The sequence below is a fragment of the Coffea arabica genome, chromosome 5e (genome assembly GCF_036785885.1).
Source record: "Coffea arabica cultivar ET-39 chromosome 5e, Coffea Arabica ET-39 HiFi, whole genome shotgun sequence".
Classification (NCBI taxonomy): Eukaryota; Viridiplantae; Streptophyta; class Magnoliopsida; order Gentianales; family Rubiaceae; genus Coffea; species Coffea arabica.
Genome location: NC_092318.1, coordinates 52,577,755 through 52,590,272, shown reverse-complemented (window position 1 = coordinate 52,590,272; position 12,518 = coordinate 52,577,755). Strand labels below are relative to the sequence as shown.

The window sequence follows — 12,518 nt, the reverse complement described above, 5'->3', positions numbered from 1 at the left end:
TGATTTAACACAAATTTTCTCTACCCACTAAAACTTTGAACCAAAATTAATCGGCCGGTCTAATTCAAATACCAATACTTTCATCATTGATTGCCTTCAAACTCTCCGATCCACTCGATGCGGTCTACACTTCAATGTCGTCGTCCTTTTGATTCCTCCACCAGCTCCGCCATTCCATGTGCAGATTTGCTCCGGTGAAAATTCTCAGCCACTTCAGAACTCCTCCTCCCTCCCTAGTCACCAGTCGCTGGTCCCCATATTTCAGTAGTAGCTGAAAAAACTAACAAACCCATCATCAATGAACCTCAAGATCTCTCAACACTACTTCCCATCCTTCCAATTCATTCCATTCAAAATTTAGTATCACATCATCTAATACTTCTCCCTCTGATTCAACGAGGATCATGGCATCAATTCCGTGACCCTTAAATGAATCTTGGGATAGCATGCTTCCCGGTCCACCTTCTCGCAACAATGGCGGTGCCGCCGACCTATCTCCCTCCGGTCTCCTTGCTTAAGCCGCCGGCAGCTCTGTATCCATTGTTGATACCCATTCTATGCAGTTAGCTGCCACAATTCCTCTCCCTCCTCCATCTACTGCTGCTACCTCTGCTACTCCTTCCCTCTCCCCTTTCGTCACCTCCGTCCGCTGGTCCCCGCAGCCTCTGCCCCACCAGTTCCTCTCCCCAGATTCTCTCAACCACCTCCTTCTCGCCGTCGGTGATCGCCAGGGCCGCATCTCCCTCCTCGATGCCGTTGGTGATGCAAGGTCTTTTCTCAACTTTTAGCTTATTGGGCAACGGTGCCAAAATTCTTTTTCCCCAGATCGTGAAAAAGACTATACGCCAAGAGACTATACGCGAAAGGCGTAGTGTTGATATCACTGTGAAAAAGCAAAGCAAAAGAGACATCTTTGTTGAATTTACTGATAGTATATGTTACGAGGATCCCAATTCTTCAAGCTGATAGAGTAATGCTTAGTAGCAAAAGAGTAATGCCATATTTTGGAGCTTAGTATTTCCAGGTGCTTATCCAGGTGCATATTTTGGAGCTTAGTATTTAAGGCATCCTTGAAGTAGAAGAAGAGAATGGTGGCCAAGTAGGTCTTCTGAAAGTATAAATCCAGGAAATTGGACCTCTTTGGCATTACTCCAAAATGTGGCCATATTTTGCCTTAAATCCAATTTCTTCATTCGGATTTTCAGCTTCTTCCAACAACTTTTTTGCAGCTTCGTTAACCGACTCCAGACCGTGGAAAACCAAGTCTGCTATATATGTAGCATCTTCGCACTCCAACAAAATTTTTTGATGTGGGTTTTTCTTTTTCTTTTTTTCTACTCAGAGGGTATCCGGGCTTCGGGTATGCCGGACCTGACTAATCCCTCTGAGGCCCGAGAGGAGAGGCCTCATTCCTTCGAACCGGTAACCACTGGATTCGATCCCTGGCGGGGAAGAATGGACAACGGGACCTTAGGAGGCTTCCCGTGATCAACTGAACTGCCCAGGAGGGGCTTTTGATGTGGGTTTTTCTTGATGACATTTAGAGTATTTTACTATTTGATCTTTACCAGGAATGAACTCTGGATAGTACCCTCCTCATTGTTAGACTTTGCTTCAATTGCATCCGCTTAAAAAGCAGTAAACTCGACAAACAATTCGGGGTTCTCCCAGAATAGGCTTGAAACTCCCTTGTCCAAACAGAAATTGAGAGGATTTATGTAAGCCAAACTACACGTCTAAAACCACACAAGTTTTTCTTCCAAACCTGATGGGATTTTAGGCTAAGTTTGGGAGTTTAGGATAGAAAAGAGAAGAAGGGAAAACTTTGTGTTTGGATTGCATTTTATAGGATTTTTTGTAAAAAAATTACTGTAGCGATTTGATGTATGTGAGGAAAAAAGGTGGAATTAGTGGAATGATTTTGGATGTGAAAGTCATTAAATATTTGTTCAAGACATTTTTAAGGATAAAAGAGATATTTTAAAAAAATTTTACAAGTTTTCTCCAACTTTCTCTCCATTTCTCTCCAATTTGGGAGGAAAAATTTTGCCCACTAATCATCCTCCCATTTCCTTTCTTTTCTCTCTTACTTAAAACTCACAAACAAAGGAAAATCAAACTTTCTCTTCTTTCTCTTTTTTTTTTTCGTTCGAATCCTCAACTCCCAAAGGCACCCTTAGTTTCCAACATTCCCAAATTTGATTAGAAGAATTGTCATCTGCAACACCAACGAAGGTCATCAAATCTTTAACGTTACATCAATGATCGAAGTGTGCATATGGTCAGTTGGGGGTAGCAGGCAGATTGTGGGGAGGGTAAAAACTCAGAATAATTTAGGAGCTTAATCTAAGCTTAAAAAAAAAAAAAGAGTGTTTCCCATTACTATGATCAACTCTGCATGTTAGAGTATTTCACATTATAATGATCAACTCTGCATGTTCTCGCACGCTATTCTTCTCTCCATGCAATTAAAACTAGGAAATAAACATTAAGAGTTTTGCTAAAAAAAGAAAAAAAAATTTTGCTAAAAGGCATGACCAAATATCTTGCATAATATGTGAGTTTAGTCTGATTTATTTTGATGCTTCTGTTATTATTATTTAATAAATGATTGTAATGTTAGTGTTGCTACTTGCTAGATTATAAGGAGTACCTCTACCCAAAAAAAAAGAAAAAGAAAAAAAAAACGTTATATGGAGTATCGGGTCTGTATGAATTCTTGACACTTTTCCGTACTACGATTGGTTTAGAGCCCAAATTTAGGGCTGAAAACTGCAAGTAGCCCAAAATTTAAATTTAGCCTGTAGTCCAAAAGTTGGGTCCGCAAAAATGCAACCAGCCCAACAGATATTATCCTGAATTCTGCAGTGAACATGGAAGAAAAGAAAAAAAGGAAAAAAAAAATATAGCAGGTGAAACCCAACAAGGCGCATCAGCTCACCAGAGGACGACTGAAGAAGAAGAATAAGAAGAAGCAGAAGAAGAAGAAAAGTTGATTGTTTAAGGAAATCGATTTTCGTTAAAGAAATTGAAGAGAAAATAGTGAAAAATAAGCATAGAATGAGTGATAGAGAATGGGAAATTCAGCTGAGATCATTATCTACCATTGCCAGGGATTCCAACTTCGCTAATGACCCCGTCTCCGATCCTTCTCTGCTCAACTGCGTAAGATATTTTCCTTTTCTTTTCATCTTTGGAATTTATCTCTATTTTGGTATTTTGTAATTTTCGGAACTTCAAATTTTTTTTTTTTAATTTTGTGTTAGTGGGGTTGGTTTACAGGTGAAAAGGCTATGCGAATTGTGTAAAAATGAGAAGTCGGAGGACTTAATAGCTAGGGTTTATCCGCATTTCAATAAGATTTTTCAGCGTTCCGTGGCTTCCATTTCTCAGTCTCGATCCTCCATCGCCATTCTCCTACTGGTATTTAATTATTAGTAACATTGTCGTTTTAAATTTTCAAACTTCTCTTTTTTCATGATTTCTGTGCTGCTTAATTTTCCACAAGTTTGCTTTGGAGCCAAGTTTGTCATTTTTTCTGACCTTAAATTATTGACTCTGAGTAATTCAGAGGCACGAAAGAATGATGCATCAGTCCACTATAATGAGTCTGATGAGAATTAGCTAGTTTGTCATATTGTCTGTGAATTTTAAATTCTCAACGATTTACTATTTTTCCTTTCAAAAACAAAAAAAGCGAATCTTTTCTCCTCAGGGTGAATTGGAGTTGTATTTGTTCCATTAAGTTTTCCTTCAATATTTGTGTTTTCATATTCTAATGCGGACATATCACTTTCACTTCCTACAATTAACCATATTCCATTCCAGGCCATTCTCCAATTTTTCCTTGATCATGGAGATATAGTTCTACATGACGCTGATCCTAGTCTGAGGATATTTTTCCGCTCATGCTTAAGCCGGTAAGGACGTGCTTTTTTTTTTTTTTTATTGTTTGTTTGTGGTTGAGCGAAAACCCTGATTGAGATGTTGATGCTTTTATGTTTGTACATGATATGTTAAGAGGGGAGTTGGTAATGTGTCAAAAGAGCTTCTTTTGATGGACTCATGTGGATGCCAGAATTACTTGGGGGGAGGGGGTTTGGTGGAGATGGGGATAGTCAAAAGATCCTTTAGCTTAGCTCAAAATGAGGCAACACGGTTTCCTTCTTTTTATGTGTTTGAATGGCATTTATAACTTTTGATTTCACGTATGCATCCTTTTGGCTTCATAGGCCCTGCACTGCTTTTGGCTGCTAACTTATCTTTTGTTTCTCATCTTTGTTTTTTCTTTATCATCCACTGTTCCATATGATTAGTTGATAGGAAGTCAAAAAGTCGTGTAAATCAAATCGATGCTAATGTTTACTGCAGTGAGTTTGCAGACCCTGGTGTTGCTGAAGCAACACTTGCGTTTCTTAACACAAACAAGAGGAAGCTTCTAAGTTCCTTTCCTACCTTACTCCCTCAGGTACTTATACCTTGAGATTGATTTCATAGCTAATATAATTACTTGATAGTATTATGTTGGTATTGAGACCGATTTCATGGCTAATGTGATTACTAAAATTTTTGTTTACGATGTTATGGTGAAGCATTTCTGTTCATCTTATTTGTTTGGTTGTTAGAGCTAGTAATGAACACATGGATCTGGCCAGTTGTCTTCTAATCTCTCTGATGAATTTTGCAGTTTTTCCCATTACTGTTAAAGCTGATTGCCTGGAACGGAGAGAAGTAAGTCTTCAAAACCTTCTTTGTTCTGGTTCTGAATTGCTTGTAAATTTCTGCAAACTGGGAGTCCAATTATACGTTAAGGTATTGTGGAAATTTGTTACCCATTCAATATTGTAAACTAAGAAAAAAGGGAGAGAAAAAATACTGTTCTTCATCTCATTCTTGGACTACACAATATACAAATATATATATACACAAGTGGATACTATAATCATATGATACTATAATCATACTATTACCTAATTAATATATGATACTATAATCACATGATATTATAATCATATGATACTATAATCAATCAAATCTAATCTTTCCTAATATTTACAATATCAAATCTTTCCATAATATCAGATTACATATCTTCAACACTCCCCCTCAAGATGGAGCATAGATGTTAATCATGCCCATCTTGCCACAAATGTAATCAATTCTCGGACCATTTAGAGGCTTAGTGAAGATATCAGCTAACTGTTCTCCAGTTCTCACATGACTGGTGCAAATGGCACTTGGGGTGGTGCCCTTAGCACAATTAAACTCACTTAACTCCACTATATTTATAACCACCAAAATGAGATATTTCTTTATAAAAGTTTTGATGTGGGATACAATGACATACTCAACAAATCTCCACCTTGGCGTGTATCCAACTTCGGTAAATAGTAGACAAATATCAAACAAGCTCCACCTTCTCCGTAAAAGTCCCAACGGATCTCAACGAACCACAAAAGTCCCAACGAACCACAACGAGCCACCAACGAACCAAGATGCAAAGGCTCAACAGGTCCCAACGGGTCAAATCTCACAAAAGGTTCAACAGATCCCAACGGGTTAAAAATCACGAACATGGTAATCTTGTCCCACCTTCTTCTCAAAAGTGACTCAATAGGGTCACGACCTAAAAGTGACTCAATAGGGTCACGACCTAAAAGTGACTCAATAGGGTCACGTCAAAAGACATACTAATAACAGAGCCTGAAGCTCTGATACCATGTAAACTAAGAAAAAAGGGAGAGAAAAAATACTCTTCTTCATCTCATTCTTGGACTACACAATATACAAATATATATATACACAAGTGGATACTATAATCATATGATACTATAATCATACTATTACCTAATTAATATATGATACTATAATCACATGATACTATAATCATATGATACTATAATCAATCAAATCTAATCTTTCCTAATATTTACAATATCAAATCTTTCCATAATATCACATTACAAATCTTCAACAAATATTATTTAGACCAGTTGTTTTCTTTGTTGGCTTTAATATAGTGCTGCTCCTCACCTTGTACCCCCTTAAGCTGTTGAGATGGTTTACATCTTATGCATTTTCTTGGGTCCTATATACCGCACACACAAAAACATCTCCAAAAATCATAACAAATGAAAGGTGTTATAGATCTTTAGATGCTACTGCTATAGAAAGTTCTCTACAATAATATGATAGTAAGTCTTATATTAGCCCAGGGGTGTGAAAAAAAAATTTAAAGCTTGTATATGCCCATCAGGTGCATGTACTTCTTCACTATTCTTTTTCCTAGTTTGAGGGATAGAGCTGTGTGGGCAGATAGAAAGGTGAAAGAAAATCATTGTCATTGTTTTCACCTATTATTGTTGATTTTTTGTAATGAAAGCTAGAAATGAAGTTACTTTTTGTTTTCTTTGTATACGTGATGTGTTAAGAAGAAGCTTCATGGACTACTGTTATATTGCAGGTTAGAAAAATCATTTTTAGGAGTTTTCCCTGGATTGATATCTCCTGGATCATTTCTTCCATTGTTTCCCTCACTTGTCGACCTACCTAGTAAGTTATTCCTATCAGATTCTGTTTAATTATCTTGCTATTTTTTTTCCCATTTCTCTTTTTGTATCTTATTGTTTTATGATCTTGTGTTCCTGAATAGTCCTTTCTGTTGGTTATCTTCATGATTTAAGTATCCTTTTGTGTTGTTTATTTTAATTTTTCTTCATCTTGGGTATGACAAAAGATGAATTTATTGGTGTAGTAAGATCATCTTCTAACATGAAGTCTGCATAGACATGCAAATGTGTTCTGTCCCGGGCTTTACATGGAGAAAACAAACAAAAGATTTTGTTCCTTAACTATGGATGGTAGATCTATGGAGTGGTAGCAAAGTAGAGGAAGTAGAGGAGTTCATATTACCGTAAAATTACCTTCAGATGTATAGTTGATACAGCTTCAGGATGTCATGATTATACATGTTTTGAGTTCCTTTAATGGCATCTCTTTCCTGTTTGAATTAGTCTTTTATGATGTTCCCTTTTACTTAACTAGTATTGGTTGTCGGCTTGGAGAAAGTTGAAAGGAGTTCTGGGTCTTTAGTTGGTAGCAGCATAGCTTCGATCCAGAAGAGTACAGCTCCTGAGGTTATATTTGAAACTTTTAAGAGACATAGAGCTAAAAGTTTATACATTACACTGTGACTAAGCACACTATGCTTTGGCACAGATGCTGCTTTTGCTAATGGATGAAGCCTATACTGGATCGACTATTGGAGATGCAGAGGTTGATTCTGAATCTGAGGATAGCAGTACAATGGCAGCAGCTGACCCATTATTTCTTGAGCTTCTCAAGGATGAGAATGATGGCCTCGCCGTAAGTTTTTTTCCGTATTAATTCTAATTTTCTCTCATCTGGTTCCCTTAAAGTGACAGCCGAATTTGGTGCCTTTTGCTATATGTTTTTTTTGTTGTTGTTGTTGGGGAGGGGGGGGGGAAGGGAGATGTGATTTTCACAGTTTTATGGATTATTTCCCCATGTAACAAAAGATTCTTCTAGAGACTAATTATTAAATGGCTTTTTTATCTTCCAGGAACGCCATTGGACTTCTCCGGCAATGGCTGCAGTCCTTCAGGCAGCAATTAATGCTCCTCAATCTGATAGATTGAAACAGGCACTGAGGATGGCTCCTCGTTTTCTTGACGCATATTTTTCCCTAGCAATCTCTAAAGTGAATGACTGTATGTTATTATTGCTAGGCTGTCAATCTTGCATTTCATATATAGTTCTTTGTTTCTTGAAGTTTGTATATGTCTGAATTCATAGAAATGATTTTTGATCCTGAAGCATATCTCTTGCAGCTTTAGTATGCGCATTACTTCCCCTACTCATGGCAAGATATTCGACTTTGTTTACTGACAAAATTTTTTGTTATGAGGTAATAGTCTGCTTTGAAATTTCATGATGGAAGTTTCTTCAACATCAAGATCTGTGAAATGTAGTGGACAAATTTTATTTAGCAAACTTTGAACAATGTTAATCAGTAGCCGATTTCTGCTTTTCCCTAGTTTTGATATCTATTACATAGAGCCTATCCAAAAACTTTTACTTTGAAGACGTCATCAAACAGATGTTTATTTTTCTATTCTGCATATTCTTGGGTGGTTGCTAAGTTTTTTAGATTAACTTTATGACACATCTTGTATTTTGCCCCATCAATTCAGGTTCAGAAAAGGCTCTTGGAATTTATGCTAGCTGCCTTTCACCGGACTCCTGATTTTGTTGCACTTTTGAAGGTATTGTTTCAACTAAATCCATTTATCAATCTAATGCCATGCCTGTTATTCATGGTACCAGGATGTCTTATCCGAAATTCATAGGAAGGTGATCTCCAACTGAAAAATTGGTATGCAAGTGCAAAACGTGTATCTCTTGAACAAAGCTTTGGAATTTCTGTTTTGGTTTGACTATATTTGGGAACTGACCAATTTGCTAAAGAAAACAAGAAAAAGCTAGAAAATAAAAACCTGTGCTAGTTATTTTAAATTTGTGAATGGTGCTCAGGAGGCGGAAAAATGAATCTCAATGAGTCTGCAATATGAAGCATTAGAAAAACAAAAGGAACAAGGGCACTGGTTTCTGAGGCTTCTTTACTGCTAGACTGGAATAATCCTTTAGTAATTTTTACTTTGAAATGTGGACCTTGAAAGTTGCAATACATCTGGGAAGTACGAGCTAAGCCTACGTGATAAACCTATCGATACTAGTGCCCTTGAAAACTTCAAATTTTGCAAGGTTGCTCAGTCTTTCTGGTCAGATTTGAGTGTGCACATGATATTCCTAGTGTGTTTTAGTGTTAATTGAATTCAGTTAAAAAAAATTACTTGCTTCGCAATTAGGCTTAGGTTGGTTCCTATTTGTCCCTCAAAACATACCTGATTATCAGTTGAACCATGAAGATGCATATGCATCAATCTGCTCCCCTTCAGCTTTTTATTTTTTCAGCCTTACCACAAAATTTCTGATGTATCTCAACCCATTCTCAAAGGTCATGATGGAGTCAGAAGACTTCTGCCTATTATGTAATCTGAAAAAAGGAAAAAAGAACCTGTACTTGACAGTTTTTGTGATGGTTGTCAGGGTTTTTATGACTTTTTAAGGGGCATAATGACTATAAATATTTGCCTTCAACAACCATACAAGAAAACATGTTTTTATTAAGAACAAGAAAATCTCTTTGCTTGGTACCTAGTATGACTATGTCAAAAATCTTGGAGAAAAAAATTAATTGTTAAATTGGATGATCGTGGAATATTTCTATTATGAGGCCAAGTGATAATCTGTTTTTTTTTTAGACTGAGAAATTAGAATTCACTCTTAGTTTTGTTGCCAATTTTGCTCTATGTGGATTATGCAATTTTAAACCTTTGCAGAAGCCAATAGTGGACAGGCTTGCAGAAGCATATGACAATCCTGCAAAGGTAAGAGAGCTGACTCTGACGCTTTCTCCAGCACTAAAGGGTTGAAGATATTTCATTTATTATAACAGCATTAGATTTAATATCTTCTATCTGATTGTTTTGCAGACTGAGTTGGCATTACAACTATGTTGGGCCATTGGTGAGCATGGTGGTGGTGGTGAATCTCATAAAGATGCGGCTCGTGAACTTTTTGAAAGCTTGGAACTACTTTTGTACGAAAACCTTTCTTCCAGGTATAATAATAATTGCAATCTACAGTAATATTATTTCAGAATTGCTTTTTCATTTTGCTGATTGAAGGACTGATGTATCTTCTGTCGTTGTGGAAGTCGTCTGGGTTTACATGAGGCAACTCTTGGCTCTGGTAGTTTGACATTTAGAAAATCATTGCAGTCGAGGCTTCTATGTTTTGTCGTGACTGCTATAGCAAAACTTGCAACGTATCATCGTGACTTAGTACCAAGGGCCCGTGTATCTTTGGCGAAGGTCTGTCTTGTTATTGTGATAGCAGCAACCTCTCTCATGTTCTATTGTTTTGTTTTCCACAGTGTTAATGTGAAAAAATCAGGTTATTTAATGCTTAGGCTTGGAAACTCAGTGCAATTGCGCTGTTATAAGTCGAATAGATTTTGCGCAGGTAGCTCGCTCACGAATTTCAGATGCCAGAGTCTGGGGGCGTGCACGTGATTATTTGGGTTTAATGAATGAACCTGCATTATGTTTGTCCGTCTTGGGCCCTTCTAGACCCTCAAGTAAATCCATACAAGATCCAGGCACTGTAAATTGGAAAGAAGGCAGCAAAAGAATGATTGCTCATCTTCCATTTTATATTTTAGGGGAACAAGAAGGTAATTGAATGCTGGTGAGAATTTATTCCAAGTATGTTCAAAACCTTAAGCAGCAGCGCTGAACCTACTTTGAAGCTTTTGATTTTCTATTTCGTATAAAAGGAGAATGGTCTTGAATGGGAATGTGTTTCTTCAATTTAAGTATCTATTGCAAGTTGCAAGTCATTTCCTGCGTATTTTGGTTAACATTGGAGATCTTTTTTGTGCTCAATTTGCTACAGGTCCTCCATTCCATGACTTCTCATTTTCTGATATTCTTCCTAGAGGATAATTCATTTTGAGGAAAGTGTACAAGGACTTTTTCGCAGAGGTAGGCAACGGAAACAAGTGAGATGAGGGTAGGCATAGGCATCTAATTGCCAGAATTGGAGATCTGTTGAGGCAAAGGCTATGTCTTTTGAGAATGCTGGAATCTCAAGCTGATATAGATCTGTGTCATTTGTTAAGCCGGGGGTCCTTTTTAATACGACTGCTCCTACAATGTTGAGGTTCCTTTTTGATACAACAGCTCCTACCATGTCGTTGTCGTCCGTTGAGCTAGCATGTAAACATATAATTTTCCCAGTCTTTGCTTTTTGTTCTTTGCTAGGAAACATGTAATCTTCTGGTTGGGTGTTGTAAGAGAGCACTAGGGCAATTGTTTGTAGCATTCCTTGTACTGCAGCTTGTTGGTTTCTTCTTTTCGTTCTTTATCATTTTGCTGTTTTTTGTTGATTTTTCCGGGTTGGAACTTCTTACGAAAAATATGTATATATTTTTTAACTGCTTGCAAAGCCTAAATACAAACTCCCTATTTTTATATCGAGACGTGATAGTTTCATGCAAGGATGTTTTAGTATTCTGGTAACGTTGTTGAGAGGAAAAAAGAACGGCTTTAGGAAAGGTCCAGATTTTTAGGGCTTTTGCCGGCGAATACTCTTTGTATGCAAACGGAATTTGGCGGTAGCTAACTCACTCTCCATGCCAAAGCAGTGTGATGCTTCCTTTCCCCCCCCCCCCCCCCCCCCCTTTTGTTTGGGCGCTCGGCTTGTGTTCATAATCAAACAGTATTATTAAGGTCTTGTTTCATAACTCAATTCAGTATTTAAACTTAATGAATTCATATCTTAATATATTCATATCGTTTGATAGCCAAAAATTGAACATTCGAATTAATTAAGTGGCACTGAATTTCTTAGATAAAATTTGTTCTCAAAATTAAGTGATAAGTTATTCACTTATCACTGAATGTGATATGCAATCAAATGTATGTATTAGATTTAATATTTAACAATTCAATAATTTAAAGGATTCAGACTTCAGATTTCAGTTTTATCAAATGCACTCTAACTCAAAGTTGATTAAGGGACATTTGTCTTTACTTAAGTGGGCAGAATTGAGCCCTGATCACTTTTGAAACAAAGGATGGGACTCGTGGAAAAAAAATGAAAGAGAATAGTAGGATTTGAATTTTGAAGTTCTATATATAGAAACTAAAATTTGAGTGTGATTGACCATGGAGCCATGGCATGGACTATTCACACAAGACAGGGATAGAAAGAGATGAATTCCACTTCTTACACGTAAATGCATATTTGGGACAGGAATTACGCACCATCTAATCGCCACAACATGTTTAGACAGCCAAAACATCAAAAGCAAATGTTCCAAGAAAATGATACGTCTGTGTCCAGATGCTAATCACATCTCCTGTGGTGTGGTGACCAAAGGAAGGATACACGAGCGGGCAGTATTAGTGTGCAAATTCTTTAAAACGTTTTCGGGTTCTGATGGAGCCATCTTTCTAACCACGACCAAGATCAAGATCCCCAAACAATTATTGTTCGTGAATCACGTGCATTGAAGAGGAAAATGCTGAGCATTTTGACTTAAATTTTGGACCCGAACCAACCCCCCCCCATTTAAGAAGAGCAGGTAATCATGTTTTGTTAGGATTGTTTTCTTGGACCCCACTAATTAGTGTTAGGATTGTTATGTCCCATGTCATCCCATTAATTATATAGCACCCCGGGCTCAGCATTAATTCTCCTTGTTTCTTTTAAGACTTGACCAGAGCCAGCCACCATCCCATCCAAAACCAAAAGTTAGCATGACTACCACTCACTCATACACAGAGTTCGGAAAATGCATTAGTCCATATCATATCGGTCTCAACATTGGGTGTTGGCATGAATTGCCCTCTCTTGTCCTTTGTTTCCGA

At 37.3% G+C, this 12,518-nt stretch overlaps 1 protein-coding gene across 2 annotated transcripts; it reads left to right on the top strand.

Moving 5' to 3' along the window:
- The first annotated feature begins 2,862 nt into the window (after positions 1-2,862).
- Positions 2,863-10,981, top strand: LOC113690583 (uncharacterized). Of its 2 annotated transcripts, none has more exons than XM_072049263.1 (16): positions 2,863-3,165; positions 3,283-3,423; positions 3,829-3,920; positions 4,372-4,468; positions 4,688-4,731; positions 6,464-6,552; positions 7,045-7,136; positions 7,219-7,365; positions 7,583-7,730; positions 7,851-7,927; positions 8,214-8,285; positions 9,423-9,470; positions 9,576-9,703; positions 9,800-9,956; positions 10,108-10,332; positions 10,540-10,981. In XM_072049263.1, exons 1-15 carry the CDS (start codon positions 3,061-3,063, stop codon positions 10,324-10,326), a joined length of 1,656 nt encoding a protein of 551 aa, XP_071905364.1. In that variant the 5' UTR covers positions 2,863-3,060; the 3' UTR covers positions 10,327-10,332; positions 10,540-10,981. The 2 variants fall into 2 exon arrangements, with proteins under 2 accessions (XP_071905364.1, XP_071905363.1); XM_072049262.1 differs by having other exon boundaries at positions 2,864-3,165; positions 10,108-10,318.
- The last annotated feature ends 1,537 nt before the right edge of the window (positions 10,982-12,518 follow it).